The sequence below is a fragment of the Pelophylax lessonae genome (genome assembly GCF_965119305.1).
Source record: "Pelophylax lessonae genome assembly, chromosome: 13".
Taxonomy (NCBI): Eukaryota; Metazoa; Chordata; class Amphibia; order Anura; family Ranidae; genus Pelophylax; species Pelophylax lessonae.
In genome coordinates this window covers 193,175,671-193,195,670 of record NC_138780.1, presented here as the reverse complement: position 1 = coordinate 193,195,670, position 20,000 = coordinate 193,175,671, and the positions used below count along the sequence as shown (strand labels likewise).

Genomic DNA, 20,000 nt, shown 5'->3' with positions numbered 1-20,000 from the left:
GAGAAAATATCCAGTGAGTGGCAGTTGTGTGGAGGAAAATGCCTTGATGTCAGAGGAGAATGGGCAGACTGGTTTCAGATGATAGGCAACAGTAACTCATAACCACTCGTTACACCCAAGGTGTGCAGAATACCATCTCTGAATGCACAACACATCGAACCTTAAAGCAGATGGGCTACAGCAGCAGAAGAGCACACCGGGTGCAACTCCTGTCAGCTAAGGACAGGAAACTGAGGCTACAATTCACACAGGCTCACCAAAATTGGACAATAGAAGATTGGAAAAAACGTTGCCTGGTCTGATGGGTCTCGATTTCAGCTGCGACATTCAGATGGAAGGGTCAGAATTTGGTGCATGGATCCATCCTGCCTTGTATCACCGGTTCAGGCTGGTGGTGGTGCAATAGTGTGGGGGGGGGGGGGGGGGGGGAGGAGGGTGGTGGTAATTGTTCAGGCTGGTGGTGTAATGGTGTGGGGGAGGGGTAATGGTTCAGGCTGGTGGTGTAATGGTGTGGGGGAGGGGTAATGGTTCAGGCTGGTGGTGATGGTGTAATGGTGTGGGGGATATTGTCTTGGCACACTTTGGACCCCTTAGTACCAATTGATCATCGTTTAAAACACCACGGCCTGAGTATTGTTGCTGACCATGTCCATCCCTTTATGACTACAGTGTCCCCATCTTCTGATGGCTCCTTCCAGCAGGATAATGCACCATGTCACAAAGCTCCAATCATCTCCCCACTGGTTTCTTCACCATGACAATGAGGTCACTGTCCTCCAATGGCCTCCACACTCACCACATCTCATACAATGGAGCACCTTTGGGATGTGGTGTAGCCGGAGATTCCCCATCATGGATGTGCAGCCGACAAATCTGCAGCAACTGCGTGATGCCATTGTGTCACTATGGAGAAAAATCTCTGAGGAACATTTCCAAAACCTTGTAGAAACTCTGCCACGAAGAAGAATTACGGCAGTTCTGAAGGCCAAGGGGGGGGGGGGGGGGGGTCCAACCCGGTACTAGCAAGGTGTACCTAATAAACTGTCCGGTAGTGTATAATGTACGTATTGAGGTCAGCAAGTGATTATGTACAGTCTGGAGGAAAGCAGGGAAAGGGAAGATAGAAACCTTTAATTCAATTTGAAACCAAAATCAAGAACACGACGAGGACATGACCTCCAACTAACTGGAAGAAAGTACAAAACTAAATTTTCAGAAAAGTATTATTTTACTGAAAGAGTAGTTGCAGTGGCGTACCAACGGGGGGGGAGGGGGGGGCTTTGTATTGTAAAGGGTTCTATTAGGGGCGGGATCTGTGTAATGTAAAGGGTTCCATTGAAGGGTAGGGGCTGTGTAATGTAGAGGGTAATATTGGGGGGGTTGTGTAATGAGAAGGGCTCCAATGGGGGTGGGGGCTGTGTCATGTAAAGGGTTCCATGGAAGGGTAGGGGCTGTGTAATGTAAAGGGTTCCAATGGGGGGCGGGATCTGTGTAATGTAAAGGGTTCCATGGAGGGGTAGGGGCTGTGTAATGTAAAGGATTCTATTAGGGGGGCGAGATCTGTGTCATGTAAAGGGTTCCATGGAAGGGTAGGTTCCAATGGGGGGGGTTGTGTAATGACAAGGGCTCCAATGGGGGTGGGGGCTGTGTAATGTAAAGGGTTCTATTAGGGGGCGGGATCTGTGTAATGTAAAGCATTCCATGGAGGGGTAGGGGCTGTGTAATGTAAAGGGTTCCATGGAGGGGTAGGGGCTGTGTAATGTAAAGGGTTCCATGGAGGGGTAGGGGCTGTGTAATGTAAAAGGTTCCATGGAGGGGTAGGGGCTGTGTAATGTAAAGGGTTCCATGGAGGGGTAGGGGCTGTGTAATGTAAAGGGTTCCATGGAAGGGTAGGGGCTGTGTAATGTAAAGGGTTCCATGGAAGGGTAGGGGCTGTGTAATGTAAAGGGTTCCATGGAGGGGTAGGGGCTGTGTAATGTAAAGGGTTCCATGGAGGGGTAGGGGCTGTGTAATGTAAAGGGTTCCGTGGGGGGCCGTGTAATGTAAAGGGGGTTCAGAGGTACGGGGGCCGTGTAATGTAAAGGGGTCCCAGGGGGTATACTCCCTCCCTCTGCTATTAGGTACTCAGTTGTGTTACAAGCAGTACCTGAAGAAAGCCAACTCCACAGAGGAGTGGGTGCTGCGTCCATCAATGAACATCAGAGAAATTGATTTTAATCCCATTTTCCCTTTCGTTCAGCGACGGACACAGCTTCAGATCTTCATAACCATTGGGATATCCCAAACCAATGTCAAAACATGATTGGTGGGAACAGTAAGAAAAAATTCTCCAAGGCTAAACCGTAGCCAACCAGGCAATATGGAGCTCAACCATAAGTAACTGGAACTCACCTGAAAAAGACATTACACCCTCAATGAGGACCAGGTCCCCTAAACAGCATCCTGCAAGACCTTGTGGCCAAAGGAAGCAGAAGCAGACCCAGAAGGGTAACTCGCATCCGCGGTGGCCGAATCAGATCCAGGATCTGAAGTGACAGATGAAGCAGGTGAAGGCTGGGGGGCGCTTTTTGCTAACCAGTTTTCCCAGCACCAAATCCACCTTGGACATGAAGGACTCCAGGACTGCAATCAGTGCAGTCAGGGATTGTTGGGACCCGGAGGGCCCGGCTGCCTATGAGAGGGGATCAGGTGGGGAAATGTGCTCCAGGGACTCCATTAGTGAAGAGAGGGACCCACAAAAGAAAAAAAAAAAAAAAAAGTGTATAACACTGCTAAGGATCCCCCCCCCACCACCACGCTGGCAGCACCACAGGGCCCAGTACAGAGCACTACCACTGCCATAGCAGAGAGAACCCCACTAAAAGACTCACCACCACCAAATCCAAATCAGGCACTTACAGCACCAAGCTAAACTGCACACCATGCGACGTTAAGGAAGAGAAAGATCCAGGAGTCAGCACTAGGGGATGAGGAGGGACTCCCATCGCACCATTATATAGCTTCAAAAAACATGGCCACCGCTATTTTCAATGGGAAAACCACAAGAAAATGGTCACGATCTACAGCACAAAAGGCTACAAGAAAATGGCGGACCCGTATGGCACCACGCGGCTCCCGGGGGCCCCTGGAGCTCCGAATACGACCCCAGCAGGAAGGGGGGCCCTGGCAGGAGCCCCACCAGGTACAGTTCCCTCCCAAATGGCGATCGTCCGGTCCAAAAAGGTGCGTTTTTATATCGTTTTAATTACTGCAATCACTACCTTTAGTTAGTGTGGTGCAGTGCAATTTGAGCCCATTCAGGCCATTAGGCCTGAAAACACGCAAAACAGTGGGAAAAAAATAAATAAATATATATATTATATAAAAATGTAAATTTTTTTTAATAAATATAAATTTCTTATATATATATATATATATTTAAATAAAAAAATTTCCCATATTTTTTTTTCCACAGTTTTGCGCATTTTATGAACTTTATGAAAAAAAAAAAATGGAAATAAAAATATAGTGTCCAAAATCACCAAACACATTCACATGTGAATTCAGACTAACAGCACCTTGTAGCTAAAAATGATCAATAAAATGTAAAAAATAAATAAAAATTGCTTAAGGGTCGCTTGACACCAGACCAGGGTGTGGGAAACCCACTCTCCATACGGGTTTCAAAAACGCACTGCACCTGTGTTCTGCAGTGGATGTCAATGCAATGCCAATGACACCCCAAACACAGGTCAGAAATGCAGTGCATTTGCCTGCACTGGATCGCACAGTACAGAAAGTACCATGCAATCTGGTGGCAGTGCATTTTTTTTTTGCATTTTGTTTTAAATTGGGGCATGCACTACGTTTGGTGCAGTGCGAATTTGCAATTTCAGCCCATTTAGGATACACACCTATACATTGAGATGCTTTTTGCTAACCAGTTTTCCCAGCACCAAATCCACCTTGGACACCAAGTCTCCATTCACACTAGTCTGACTTGTCAGGCAACTTGGTCAGCCTGACAGGTCACGCACCGTCGCGTCCCATAGTGTAGTACAGGAACGGTTCTAATAGGAGCGACACAAGTCGCTCCGACTTAGAAAAAGGGTCCTGTACTACTTCGGGGCGACCTCGGAGCAACTTGCATAGACATTCATTAGATGAAGTCCCTGCAAGTCGTGGCGAAGTCGCGGTGCACGCGACTTCACAGGTCGCCCCCTAAGTCGGATCGCTGTAGTGTGAACCAAGTCTTAGGACTCTAGGACTGCCATCAGTGCAGTCAGGGATTGTTGGGACCCGTATATATTTTAACAACAATAATAATAAACAAACAATAACAACAACAACAACAACAACAACAAAAAAAAAAAAAAAAAGGGCAAAAATATAAAAAGAAGAAAAAAAAAGAAGATCTAAAATCACCAAACACATTCACATATGGATCCAAGCTAAAAATGATCAAAAAAAAAGTTAAAAAATGAATAAAATTGCTTAAAGGCCCGTACACACGATAAGAAAATCTGTAGGGAAAATTCGTCCGACGACTGATCTGCCGATTTTCGGATTGTTAGTATGGTGCTTTCGACACCCAACTCCGACTTTTCGGCTGACAAAATCCTGATTTGCAGGCTATAAAATTTTTGTCGTCCGTAATACAAGGTCCGATTTTCGTCTCATTGGTACAGATTTCGACGGAAAAAAAAAATCTTAAGAGCAAGACTAGGGCGGCACAGTGGTGTAGTGGTTAGCACTTTCACCTAGCAGCAAAAAGGGTCGCTGGTTCGAATCCCAACCATGACACTACCTGCCTGGAGTTTGCATGTTCTCCCTGTGCCTGTGTGGGTTTCCTCCGGGTACTCCGGTTTCCTCCCACACTCCAAAGACATGCTGGTAGGTAATTGGATCCTGTATAAAAAAAAAAATTTGGCCCTACTTTGTATGTATGCGAGTTAGGGACCTTAGATTGTAAGCTCCTTGAGGGCAGGGACTGATGTGAATGTGCAATGTATATGTAAAGCACTGCGTACATTGACAGCGCTATATAAGTACCTGGAATAAAATAAATGCTCAGAGACGAAAGAACGCATACAAAACAATCCAACACATGACATCACTTCTGAAGTAGAATTCTGTCGTATGGGAAAATTCGTATTAAAAAAACCTCTTCACTTTCCACATCAGACTAGCATGCCACAAAAAAACGAACGACAGATCGTTCGATAATCTGATCGTGTGTACAGAGCTTAAGGGTCGCTTCACACCAGACCAGGGTGTGGGAAACCCACTCTGTGTGCTTTTTTAACCACTTTACGACCGCTCACATTGCTGCTACTGCGGCAATGTGGTTAGTTATCGTCCAGCGAAGTAGACCTACATCGGTGGACTGCTCCCCTTGTGGGCGGCGCGCGCGCGCCGCCGGAGGCTCGCTCCTGCTGTATTCAGTTACACCGGGAGTCGGGCCAGGGGAGGAGTGGCGGTGATCACCGCCGCTCTGCCCCGATCGTCGGGGAATCGAGTGTGGAAATCCGCCCGCTTGTGTAAACAAAGCGGGCGGATCTCCTAAGTGACATTCAGGGTCAGATTGCAGGGTTCGGCATAGCTGAACCTGCGATCTGTCCCTGTGTCATTCAGTCACCTCCCCCCAGTAAGCACCAGGCATACATTAACCCCTCCCTCTCCAATAAAAATTAACCCCTTCCCTGCCAGTGTCATTTTTACAGTAAAAGTGCATATTTATAGCACTGATTACTTTAGTAATGTCACTGGTACCCCCCAAAAGTGTAAAAAAATGTCAGTCAGGGGTCCGATCTGTCCCCCGCAATGTCGCAAAAATCGCAGATCGCCGCCATTACTAGTTAAAAAAAAAATAAATAAATAAAAATGACAAAATTTCCCGTAGTTAGTAGCTGCGATAACAAACCAAAATCAAAATACGCTCATTGCGATTTTTTTTACCAAAAATATGTAGCGGAAAACAAATTGGCAAAAAAAGTTAAAAAAAAAAAAAAGATTTTTACATTTTTGTTTTGGGGAATTTCATATAAAAAAAAATGTGAAAAATTTTATTTTTTCAAAATTGTCGTTTTTTTGTATATAGCGCAAAAAGTAAAAAAAAAAAAAAAAAAAAAAAAAAAAAAAAAAATCGAACAGGTGATCAAATACCACCAAAAGAAAGCTCTATTTGTGGGGGGAAAAAAAAGGACATACATTTAATTTGGGTACAGCGTCGCACGACCACGCAATTGTCAGTTAAAGTAACGCAGTGCCAAATTGCAAAATATGGCCTGGTTAGGAATGGGGTAAAATCTTCCGGTCTTAAAGCGGTTAAAAATACACTCATTGAGAATTTTTTTGTCAAGGACATGTAGCTAAATACATTTTGGCCTAAATATATGACAACAACAATTGAATATATTGGATATTTTTTAACTGTCAAAGTAGAAAAATATTGTTAATTTTCTCAAAATTGACGCTTTTTTTTTATTAATATCGCAAAAAATGAAAAGCGCACAGGTGATCAAATACCACCAAAAGAAAGCTCTGTTTGTGGGAAAAAAAAAAGGACGTAAATTTCGTTTGGGTACGGCGTTGCATGACCGCGCAATTGTCAGTAATGCCCCGTACACACGTACCGATCGTCGGCCGAACGAACGATCGGCCGTCTTTTGTCCAGGGCTGTCGTGTCTGTTGAAAATTGCAAAAGACTGCACACGAATTTTGTCGGCCAACAGCCGACTGCAGAAGTGATGTCATGTGATGGTTAACTTTCCGTGTGTTTTTTCTTCTCTGAGCATGCCCAGTCTTGCAAATCTGCTGATTGTTGGCCGAATTCTGTACTGACTGGCGAACAATCGGCCGTTCTGGTGTTGGCCAACAAAAATTTTAATGCTTGCACGACAGATTCTTTTTGGCCGAAAGTGCGCTGTCGGCTGTCAGAAGCATAATACTAACAAACCTACAATCGGCCGATCGGTCGTCGGCCGAATATTTACGGCCGACAATCGGTACGTGTGTACGGGGCTTTAAAGTCGCACAGTGCCGAATTGCAAAAAGTGGCCTGGACGTAAGACAGCAAAATCCTCCGGTGGTAAAGTGGTTAAAATCACAATGCACCTGTGTTCTGCAGGGGGTGTCAATGCAATGCTAAGGACACGCATTGCTTGTCTGGAATGCACACAAATTCACGTTTTCACGACACGCACAGAAACACGCTGCCCTTTAGCAGATGTGCGGCGGTGCCACGGATTGTCATCGGTACCCCCATGCATCTGTCATCGGTACCCCCATGCATCTGCTGCCAAGTCACATGGTGCCGCAGTTTTTGGGAAAGGAACAGAGACTTCTTCTCTGCATTTCTCAGGCAGAAGCAATCAGTCGCAGCTGTAGGTGTGAGCCCAGCGACAATGCTGAATGCAGCAGCTGCTGCGACTGATTTGAGGTTTCTGGCGTTACATTTGCAGGATCTGCACAGCAAAGCTGAGGACGCAGCCAGGTACGGTACCTCCTGTGGACCCGGACAGGCGTCTTGCGGGCGCGGCCTGACGCACCTCTCCCCCTTCGAGCGTTCCTGTCCGCCATAAACTAGTATCTCCGGTGCATGGGCGAAGTAGCAGGGCGAGCTGGGATGTGTCATGTCAGGGTGGAGTGGGTGTGTGCGAGTGTGAACATTCCTCCACTGCCGAGAAGAGAATTCCACACTTATCACTCCCCGGCCACAACCTCCAAACACTTCCCGCACTCCAGACCTGTCCCTGCAGGGGCATTCCTGGGGCCACCTTAGACCCCCGCAAAGTGCCTGTATAGACAAAACCTTTCCTTGTAGTTTTGGATAGAGCAGAAGGATTCAAACCCCTAACAGTTTGTCTGCTGCCATTTGTGTCCCACTGAGGAGAATTCCCTTCACTTCCTGTCCTAGAGACACAACAGGAAGTGAAAGGACATTTCTACAATTTGAGAACCGAGTGTCTCCACTGGGAGAATTCCCTTCACTTCCTGTCCTAGAGACACAACAGGAAGTGAAAGGACATTTCTACAATTTGAGAACCGAGTGTCTCCACTGGGAGATTTCCCTTCACTTCCTGTCCTAGAGACCCAACAGGAAGTGAAAGACTTTTTTACAAGTTGAGAACTGGGTGTCTCCACTGGGAGATTTCCCTTTACTTCCTGTCCTGGAGACACAACAGTAAGTGAAAGGAAATCTCTACAATGCGAGAAATGGGTGTCTCCACTGGGAGATTTACCTTCATTTCCTGTCCTGGAGACACAACAAGAAGTGAAAGGACACTTCTACAAGTTGAGAACTGGGTGTCTCCACTTGTACATTTTCCTTCACTTCCTGTCCTGGAGACACAACAGTAAGTGAAAGGAAATCTCTACAATTTGAGAACTGGGTGTCCCCACTGGGAGATTTCCCTTCACTTCCTGTCCTGGAGACACAACGGGAAGTGAAAGGACACTTCTACAAGTTGAGAACTGGGTGTCTCCACTTGTACATTTTCCTTCACTTCCTGTCCTGGAGACAACAGGAAGTGGAAGGACATTTCTACAAGTTGAGAACTAGGTGTCTCCACTGGGAGATTTCTCTTCACTTCCTGTCCTGGAGACACAACTGGAAGTGAAAGGAAATCTCTACAATGCGAGAAATGGGTGTGTCCACTGGGAGATTTCCCTTCACTTCCTGTCCTGGAGACACAACAGGAAGTGAAAGGAAATCTCTACAAGAACTGGGTGTCTCCACTGGGGAGATTTCCCTTCACTTCCTGTCCTAGAGACACAACAGGAAGTGAAAGGACATTTCTACAATTTGAGAACTGAGTGTCTCCACTGGGGAGATTTCCCTTCACTTCCTGTCCTGGAGATACAACAGAAAGTGAAAGGACATTTTTACAATTTGAGAGCTAGGCGTCTCCACTGAGAGATTTTCCTTCACTTCCTTTCCCAGAGACACAACAGGAAGTGAAACAAAATCTCTACAATTCGAGAACAAGGTATCTCTACTGGGAGATTTCCCTTCACTTCCTGTCCTGGAGACGATGGGAAGTGAAAGGACATTTCTACAGTTTGAGAACTGGGTGTCTCCACTTGTAGATTTTCCTTCACCTCCTGTCCTGAAGACAACAGGAAGTGAAAGGACATTTCTACAATTTGAGAACTGGGAGATTTTCCTTTACTTCCTGTCCTGGAGACACAACAACAGGAAGTAAAAGGAAATCTCTACAATTGGAGAACTGGGTGTCTCCACTGGGAGATTTCCCTTCACTTCCTGTCCTAGAGACACAACAGGAAGTGGAAGGAAATCTCTACAATTTGAGCACTGGGCGTCTCCACTGGGAGATTTCCCTTTACTTCCTGTCCTGGAGACAAGTACTTATAGTGAATGCAGGCTCCTGGGTTTTAGTAACATTTTATCTGCTCTCCCACAGTACATGGAAATGCAATTATTTGAGTATACAAACTGCTAAATCCCTTCCCATCAGCAGTATATAGAAGTCTTGTGACTTCTATCGGTGTCTGGTTAAAGCTAGTAGGAGGAGTTTTCATTCTCCCCTGTCCTATGAGGCTGCAGGACCCCTTACCCTCTGTCTGGACAGTGCTGATTGGCCCTGTGCTGATCACATGCACCCTTCAAGGGAAAAAAAAAAAAAAAAAAATGCTCAAGCAATACATACCAAACTGATTGTGAGCAGAGTGTCCCCAAGGCTCTGTACTTTTAGGAGATGGGTTGGGGACAGTGTAAGAAGGGGAGAATCAGAGAAGACAGGATCAAACAGCCTTTTTACACAATGTGGAGGATTAACCCGTTAGGTTCCACAGTGAGTATAACCAGCATGCTTCACTGCATATACAGACTGATTTTGGGGTTTTGTGGGTTTATTGTAACACTAATAGGAAATCTCTAAAAATTGAGGGGGATTTCCCTCTCAGACTGCTGTCACCATAACAGGTGTCCCCAATAGATAATTTCCTTTCACTTCCTGTCCTGGAAGTGCAGCAGGAAGTAAGAGGATTTCTCTACAAATTGAGGATTCCCCTCTCAGGAAGTTGCCAACAGAACAGGTGTCCCCGTTGAAAGATTTTCATGCACTTCCTGTTCTGGAGGCGCAACTAGCAATGAAAAAAAAAAAAAAGGAGAATTCTCCTCTTAGCTGTCACCAAAATAAATGTCCCCCGTTAGAAGATCATTCACTTCCTGTCCTACAGGTGCAACAAGAAATAAAAATAAAAAAAGTCTCTACAAATGAAGGGGAAGTTCCCTCTCAAGAAGCTTTCCCCAGAATAGGTGTCTGCTATAGAAGGATTTCCCTTCACTTCCTGTCCTGGAGAAACAACAAGCAATGAAAGGAAAAATCCACATATTGGGGGGGGGGGGGGGGTCCCCTCTCTTTTAAGGGGGCTACCAGAACAGGTGTCCCCATTGAAAGATTTTCCTGCACTTCCTGTAAATGCAGTAGGAAGTAAGAGGATTGTTCTACAAATTGAGGAGGATTCCTCTCTCAGGAAGTTGCAACCAGAACAGGTGTCCCCATGGAAATATTTCCCTACACATCCTGTCCTGGAGCCTGGAGGCGCAACAAGCAACGAAAGGAAATCTCTACATTTTAAGAAGAATTCTTCTCTTAGATAGTTGTCCCCAGAATAAGTGACCCCCACTGGAAGATTTACCTTCAATTCCTGTCTCATAATTGCAACTAGAAGGAAATCTCTACACATTGAGGGGGAAGTCCCCTCAAGAATTTGTCACCAGAACAGGTGTCCTAACTAGCAGATTTCCCTTTACTTCCTGTCCCACAATAAGCAAGAAAAGGAAATTTCTACAAATTGAGGACATGTCCCCTCATACAGTGTTGTCACCACCAGAGACAGAAGTGTCCCCGTTGGAAGATTTCACTTCCTGTTCTGGAGACACAAGGAGTTATCCACAAATCTGGAGCGCACCACCTAGCCCTTTAGAAGTCTGGCTCAGGGTCAAGACAAGGGGTGGGCAGAAGGGTGAGCTGCCCTGGGCACAGCGTGTATTGTAGGGATGGAGGCACTACAAGTTCCTTCTACTATAAGGCTGACAGGAGTTGTGAGTTCACTACTTCTCTCATCCAAGGAGAGAGCCGGGAGGAGGTGCAGGCTGTGTTCGCTCACCCTCCTCCTCATAGCTTCACACATAATGAAGGGTGTGCAATTTGGCACCTTTGCCCTGAGCACTGGATGATCTCATCCCTGGCACTGGAAGACCAACACTTCCATGCCCGGGGTCCCCTGCAGATCTCAGTGGTTCCTTCCTCCATACTTCACCCATCATAGGATATCCCAGAGATTGGGGGAGTGCAGGAGGGAGCAGTGAGAGAGGAGGGGGGGGGGGGGTCCAGGTGGTCAGAGTGATCTTCACTCTACACCCCCTCTACTACCCCCATCTTCACTGTACACCCCCGCTCCTACCCCCATCTTCACTGTACACCCCCGCTACTACCCCCATCTTCTCTGTACACCCCCGCTACTACCCCCATCTTCTCTGTACACCTCCGCTACTACCCCCATCTTTCCTGTACACCTCCGCTACTACCCCCATCTTCACTGTACACCCCCGCTACTACCCCCATCTTCTCTGTACACCCCCGCTACTACCCCCATCTTCTCTGTACACCTCCGCTACTACCCCCATCTTTCCTGTACACCTCCGCTACTACCCCCATCTTCCCTGTACACCCCCTCTACTACCCCCATCTTCCCTGTACACCCCCTCTACTACCCCCATCTTCACTGTACACCCCCTCTACTACCCCCATCTTCTCTGTACACCTCCGCTACTACCCCCATCTTCCCTGTACACCCCAGCTACTACCCCCATCTTCCCTGTACACCCCCTCTACTACCCCCATCTTCACTGTACACCCCAGCTACTACCCCCATCTTCACTGTACACCCCCGCTACTACCCCCATCTTCTCTGTACACCCCCTCTACTACCCCCATCTTCTCTGTACACCCCCTCTACTACCCCCATCTTCTCTGTACACCCCCGCTACTACCCCCATCTTCTCTGTACACCCCCACTACTACCCCCATCTTCTCTGTACACCCCCGCTACTACCCCCATCTTCTCTGTACACCCCCGCTACTACCCCCATCTTTCCTGTACACCTCCGCTACTACCCCCATCTTCCCTGTACACCCCCTCTACTACCCCCATCTTCACTGTACACCCCCGCTACTACCCCCATCTTCACTGTACACCTCCGCTACTACCCCCATCTTCACTGTACACCCCAGCTACTACCCCCATCTTCACTGTACACCCCCGCTACTACCCCCATCTTCACTGTACACCCCAGCTACTACCCCCATCTTCCCTGTACACCCCCTCTACTACCCCCATCTTCTCTGTACACCTCCGCTACTACCCCCATCTTCTCTGTACACCCCCTCTACTACCCCCATCTTCTCTGTACACCCCCTCTACTACCCCCATCTTCACTGTACACCTCCGCTACTACCCCCATCTTCACTGTACACCCCAGCTACTACCCCCATCTTCCCTGTACACCCCCTCTACTACCCCCATCTTCACTGTACACCCCCTCTACTACCCCCATCTTCTCTGTACACCTCCGCTACTACCCCCATCTTCTCTGTACACCTCCGCTACTACCCCCATCTTCTCTGTACACCCCCTCTACTACCCCCATCTTCTCTGTACACCCCCTCTACTACCCCCATCTTCACTGTACACCCCCTCTACTACCCCCATCTTCACTGTACACCCCCGCTACTACCCCCATCTTCACTGTACACCCCCGCTACTACCCCCATCTTCACTGTACACCTCCGCTACTACCACCATCTTCACTGTACACCCCCGCTACTATCCCCATCTTCACTGTACACCCCCGCTACTATCCCCATCTTCACTGTACACCCCCGCTACTATCCCCATCTTCACTGTACACCCCAGCTACTATCCCCATCTTCACTGTACACCCCAGCTACTACCCCCATCTTCACTGTACACCCCCGCTACTATCCCCATCTTCACTGTACACCCCAGCTACTACCCCCATCTTCCCTGTACACCCCCTCTACTACCCCCATCTTCACTGTACACCCCCTCTACTACCCCCATCTTCCCTGTACACCCCCTCTACTACCCCCATCTTCCCTGTACACCCCCTCTACTACCCCCATCTTCTCTGTACACCTCCGCTACTACCCCCATCTTCTCTGTACACCTCCGCTACTACCCCCATCTTCACTGTACACCCCCTCTACTACCCCCATCTTCACTGTACACCCCCTCTACTACCCCCATCTTCACTGTACACCCCCTCTACTACCCCCATCTTCCCTGTACACCCCCTCTACTACCCCCATCTTCCCTGTACACCCCCTCTACTACCCCCATCTTCCCTGTACACCCCCTCTACTACCCCATCTTCTCTGTACACCTCCGCTACTACCCCCATCTTCTCTGTACACCTCCGCTACTACCCCCATCTTCTCTGTACACCTCCGCTACTACCCCCATCTTCTCTGTACACCTCCGCTACTACCCCCATCTTCACTGTACACCCCCTCTACTACCCCCATCTTCCCTGAACACGTCCACTACCAGGGCCGGACTGGCCTACCAGGATACTGGAAAATTTCCCGGTAGGCCGCCAAGTCCCCCCTGCCCTGGGGCTGCTAAAGACCTGTAAAAAAAAAAAAAAAAAATGGCCACGGCCGGCCCGACATGAGTACTGCACATGCGCCGCCGCCGCTCGGGAAATCCTGTGCACGTTCAGGGCGCCATTTTTAATTGTAAGGCGCCTCACCAAAAGGTGAGACTCCTCAGGAGATGCAGTGCTGCAGGCATGGTACAGGAGATTCCACACATCCCCCATCAAGCACATGTAAAATGATAGAGAAAGCAAACCGAGATAAAAAGGAGAACTTGAGTATTACTTTATTTAAAGCGGAGTTCCACCCTAAAAAACATTTTTTTAGCTAAAAATACCCCCGGGACAGTCAGGGCTGTGCATTTCAGCAACGATAGCCTCTGAACTGTCCCCCGTTTCACTTATCTTTTAGAAGAAATACTTACCTTGAAAATGTCTTGTCCAGCGCTGCCATCTCAGGTGTGGGCAGCTGAAGCCGGAGCGTCCTCTTCGGTGACGTCAAAGTCCCAGAATGCCCTGCTCGTCACTTCCGGGGCAGGCGCATTGACTCCTAGGAGTGATGGCGCTCATCTCCCAGGAGTCAATGCAAGCAGGTAGAGACGGCGCGGGCCGCGGCCTCAGAGGGAGGAAGAGGAAGAAAGGCAAGTATATTTTCTTTAAAAACAAGGTAAGTAAATCAAAAAAATAAATAAAAAAATAAAACTATCCAATTCTTTTTCAGGAAAAAAAAAAAAAAAGAAAGCGGATGGTGCAAAGTTGTTTGAGGCCGGAACTCCGCCTTAAGTAGACCAAAGTCACTCAAAGAAGATCCCATTCTTCTGGAAAGATTAGGTGTCTATACATGTATGCAGGGCTCGGGTCCTGCAGGAACCCATGGGAACGGCGTTCCTGTACTTTTTCCACAGCAGGAACACCATTTCTGTTAGCAGCCGCATCCTGCTGGACTGGCCTTTGAAGTATGTAAGCTGAGAGAGGGGGCGCCAAAGCTCAAGTGGCACTGCCCACTCGCTCCTTCCCTGGGCATGCCACACTGATGCCCAGGATTGGCCCTGCTATGGACGTGCTGGAAGAGTAGGGCGGTCATCCAAACGCGCCTGTCCTCCCTTCCCTCGGTTCTCCTCCTCCTCCAGCGGCTGCTGGAACAAAGTCCCGGCTCCAGTGATAGGTGGAACAATGATCCAAGTCCCGGCAAATTCAATCAGTGTGATGTGTATTATAGGAGCAGGTCTAGGAGGCGGGACTTTGTTACAGCAGCCTGTGGAGGATGAGGACAACGACTGAGGGAGGGGAGGATGGAAGCGCCAGGATATTCACATTCAAGATCCACAACACAACGGGAGATCGCTGCTGTGTTATCCATCCAGGCACTAACGAGACAGCACTCAATGGGCACCCCCAGTCAGGCCGCACTCAATTGGGCACCCCCAGTCAGGCCGCACTCAATGGAGCACCCGGTCAGGCCGCACTCAATGGAGCACCCGGTCAGGCCGCACTCAATGGAGCACCCGGTCAGGCCGCACTCAATGGAGCACCCGGTCAGGCCGCACTCAATGGAGCACCCGGTCAGGCCGCACTCAATGGAGCACCCGGTCAGGCCGCACTCAATGGAGCACCCGGTCAGGCCGCACTCAATGGAGCACCCGGTCAGGCCGCACTCAATGGAGCACCCGGTCAGGCCGCACTCAATGGAGCACCCGGTCAGGCCGCACTCAATGGAGCACCCGGTCAGGCCGCACTCAATGGAGCACCCGGTCAGGCCGCACTCAATGGAGCACCCGGTCAGGCCGCACTCAATGGAGCACCCGGTCAGGCCGCACTCAATGGAGCACCCGGTCAGGCCGCACTCAATGGAGCACCCGGTCAGGCCGCACTCAATGGAGCACCCGGTCAGGCCGCACTCAATGGAGCACCCGGTCAGGCCGCACTCAATGGAGCACCCGGTCAGGCCGCACTCAATGGAGCACCCGGTCAGGCCGCACTCAATGGAGCACCCGGTCAGGCCGCACTCAATGGAGCACCCGGTCAGGCCGCACTCAATGGAGCACCCGGTCAGGCCGCACTCAATGGAGCACCCGGTCAGGCCGCACTCAATGGAGCACCCGGTCAGGCCGCACTCAATGGAGCACCCGGTCAGGCCGCACTCAATGGAGCACCCGGTCAGGCCGCACTCAATGGGCCCCCCGGTCAGGCCGCACTCAATGGGCCCCCCGGTCAGGCCGCACTCAATGGGCCCCCCGGTCAGGCCGCACTCAATGGGCCCCCCGGTCAGGCCGCACTCAATGGGCACTGAGGGGGGGCACATATTGGAGCCTGCATAGAAACATAGTGCAGGAAATTGCCGCAGACCTCAGAAAGACCCTGCATGGAGACATATATATATATATATATAAAAAAATAAAATAAATGTGTGTGCGTCCCCCATGGGATGAATTGGGCACAACATTTTTTCCCCATTCTTCAGGGTGTCACGTCCCACATGATCCTGGGAGGAAACATACATGAAGAATAAACTGGATGCAAAGTTACATTGTTCATCTGGTTGGGAAAAAAAAAAAAAAAAAAAAAAAAAAGGACACCAGTCCATCTAGCTAACCTAATAGAAGAAGTTACAATCCTATATACAGAAACATGAAGGCCCTATTTATAGTATGTGATCCTCCATCACTCTAGGGGTGGGTGTGGGGGGGGTTTACTCATTCTTCAGAGATGGGGAATCATGTGACCAGGACAGGGTTAACCCCCATCCCCCATATAACACTGAGTCCTTGTTCTTCTGTATATTATTCAAACTTTTCCCCGGAGATGAAAAGAAAATTCATCTCATGTCACAGAGCCGGAGAAAAGATTTCCTGTGCAGAAGAAAGGATCTCCGAAAGCTCAAACACTCAGCACAGGGAGACAAAACTACACACAGCTGAATGTTCAAAGTACGCACCGCAAAAATAAATAGAAAAACCACAACATACAAAGAGGCGCACACATGGAAAACCCAGAAAGAGTTCACAATTCTCCAGCGCCACTTCTTAACTACAACCAACCAACCAGAAGTCATCTTCCAGGTGACAGCAAAGTGAATTCTGATTGGTTCTTTATTTAAAGTGTTACTAAGCCCAGGACTCTGCAGTCACTATATCTGCTCGCCCCAGGAGCCTGCAGTCACTATATCTGGTCTCCCCAGGAGCCTGCAGTCACTATATCTGGTCTCCCCAGGAGCCTGCAGTCACTATATCTGGTCTCCCCAGGAGCCTGCAGTCACTATATCTGGTCTCCCCAGGAGCCTGCAGTCACTATATCTGGTCTCCCCAGGAGCCTGCAGTCACTATATCTGCTCTCCCCAGGAGCCTGCAGTCACTATATCTGCTCTCCCCAGGAGCCTGCAGTCACTATATCTGCTCTCCCCAGGAGCCTGCAGTCACTATATCTGCTCTCCCACAGTACATAGAAATTTAATTATTTTAGTAAATTATGGAGATATCTGGGGTCATAAAAACCCCAAATCTCTTTTCCTTTGAGGCTGTGTTCACACTATTGTGATGCAGGAACCAGCGCGATTCCAGTGCACATTGCATGTCTCTGGCAAGCAGTTGACACTGCCCTATGCAAACTGCTGTGGGTGTCAATACAAAGTTAATGACAACCCCATATTGGTTCGCAGATCGCAGTGTGAGCTGTCAAATGGTGCAAAGAAGAAAAAGAAGTTGTCCTGCACCATTTTTGTCTAAATCGGATGCAAATTCAGCCATACAACATGTATGGCTGAATTTGCATCGCACAGACATCGCATGTGGTCTTCACAGCAATGTGGTGTAAATCACACGCCATGTCTGGCTTTGCAATAGTGTGAACCCAGCCTAAAAAGCAAAAGGTTTTGACCTTTGGCAAAAAAAAAAAAAAAAAAAAAAAGTTTTCTTCCACCCTGGACCAGAAGTGATGTCATAACATTGCTCTGGTCCTCCAAGGCCATAGAGGCAATCAAAACTGAATCTACTCTTTAACCCCTTAAGCGCCAGAAGGTTTTACCCCTTTAATAATGTGCCCTGTTCACACCATACAAGTGCCTCTGTGTGCGCTAAAGAAAAATGCAGATGATAGGTTGGATTTTCATACAACACACAAATTATATATATAAAAACTTATATAAATATTAAATAATATGAAATTATATAAATATTAAATATATATATTTATATAAATATTATTTAATATTTATATAATTTCTTTCATATTTAATATTTATATAATTTCACATTATATATATTAAATAATGTGAAATTATATAAATATTAAATATGAAAGAAATTTTTAATATAAATATATATTTTTTAATATTTATATAATTTCATATTTAATATTTATATAATTTCACATTATTTAATATATATATATAATAAATAATGTGAAATTATATAAATATGAAAGAAATTATATAAATATTAAATATGAAAAATTAAATATTAAAAAATATATATTTAATATTTATATAATTTCTTTCATATTTATATAATTTCACATTATTATATATATTATATAAATAATAAATATGAAAGAAATTATATAAATATTAAATAATATTTATATAATTTCTTTCATATTTAATATTTATATAATTTCACATATATATATATATATATATATATATATATATATATATATATATATATATATATATATATATATATATATATATATATATATATATATATATATATATATATATATATATATATATATAGCATTTTGAGCCTTTATGTAGCCCGTACATAAACACATTTGAAAACGCAGTTGCATTGTTACGTTTTCTAAATTGCACACTTCTGCCACCAGTTCATGAACAGTTAACATGCAAAGCAACAATGTCAAAAAGAGTAGCAGACAAAAAAAAAAAAAAAAAAAATATACACAAAAGTAGTTTTGCTGGGAAAACAGTAAAACAAAACTAAAAGCAGTTTGTGTCTCTGCCCCTCCCACAAGGCCATCGTGAAGGTGTCACTCACACAGCTGGACCCCCCCCTATTGGCAGAGGGGTGTCACCATTGTTTGATTATTTTTTTTTTGATTTTTTTTTTATTTTTTTATTTATTTTTTTTTTTTTAACAGCTGCTGCAGTTGAGTGAAACTCAGAACTCTGAGCCAGATGGCCGCAAACATCCAACATCTAAGTAAAAGTCTCCTTTAACTCTTAAAGGACAGATCTAAAATAAAGATCAAGTGCAAAAGGAACCAGATTGCTGGTCCTTAGCTTACAATCAATGTACTGTATATATAAACTCACATTAGATTCTGATCTGATTTGGCAGCAGAGCTAACACTCTACTAGTCAACAGGCCCTGTGCTGTAATCCCGGGGGAAGGGGGCGTCGGTGCCGCCATGTCTGCGGACTCCTGTAGAATGGCTGTGTGTGTTTTGTACATTACTCTCGCCTCTTTGGCTCTCCGGACAGTTTTTACAGTGTGAACGCCTGCTCTGCAGAACACATTTGGGGCCTTGCTGGCTTAACATTGCTAATATTTTCATAGGACGGGTATATGGTCCATATTCCTTGTGGCCTTTAAAGAATCAATCATTGCATAATATGCAGTATTTGCAGAAAAGAAAGCGGTGCGAGGAGTCCAGCCGGCCCTGCAATTATTTTGGAGGTCTCAGACAACACCGACCTCAACAGCTTACCAATGGTATTGTGTAATTTTGTGGGTTTCCGGATTGCTTTGCTCTTCTGTTCAACTCAAGATACAAAATCTGATCTGCCTAGTGCTAATCACTGTGCAGTCTAATGCCCCGTACACATGTGCAGATTATCTGAAGACTTTTGTCTGCAGACTTACCAAAACCATATAATATGAGGTCAAACTTAAACACTTTCAATTTGTATGCAATCCGGCAGGCCCTTGCACTACATAGAAAAGGGAAGTGTGCAGACAAAAGTCTTCAGATAATCTACACGTGTGTACGGGGCATAAGCTGTTGGGGACCTCATATCACATCCTGGATGGTGGGATGATGGGAGTTCTAGTATATTGTTCTCTGCAGCTGGAGAGGCGACGGGAGTTGTAGCACCTCAAGGGCCACAGATGGAAGTGAGGTGGGAGTTATAGTACCTTGAGGACTGCAGATGGAGGGGTGTTGGATGTTGTAGTACCTTGCTGGCTGCAGCTTAGAGGTGGTGGGAGTTGTCGCACCTTGAAGATCACAGATAAAGGGGTGGTAGGAGTTGTAGTACCTTAAGGGAAGGCAGCTAGAAGGATGATAGGTATTCAAGTACCTTGCTGGCCACAGCCAGCTGCAGCTGAGGGGTGGTGAGCGTTGTAGTACATTGAGGGCGACAAATGAAGGGGCAGGTGGGGTTGTAGTACCTCAAGGGCCACAGATGGAGGGG

The 20,000-nt window shown here is 46.9% G+C and overlaps 1 protein-coding gene across 2 annotated transcripts in view; it reads right to left on the bottom strand.

The window, feature by feature from the left end:
* The window catches only part of RIN3 (Ras and Rab interactor 3), a 116,145-nt gene that overhangs the window by 91,006 nt on the left and 5,139 nt on the right, over positions 1–20,000 (bottom strand). Inside the window, exon 1 of one of the 2 annotated variants that reach the window (XM_082275439.1) lies at positions 7,484–7,613. The exons of the other annotated variant lie outside the window; for it this stretch is intronic. Within the exon in view, the coding sequence (XP_082131565.1) occupies positions 7,484–7,560 (77 nt within the window). The 5' untranslated portion in view covers positions 7,561–7,613. Of the gene's footprint in view, positions 1–7,483; positions 7,614–20,000 lie in introns of those variants that run through there. 2 annotated transcript variants of the gene reach the window in all.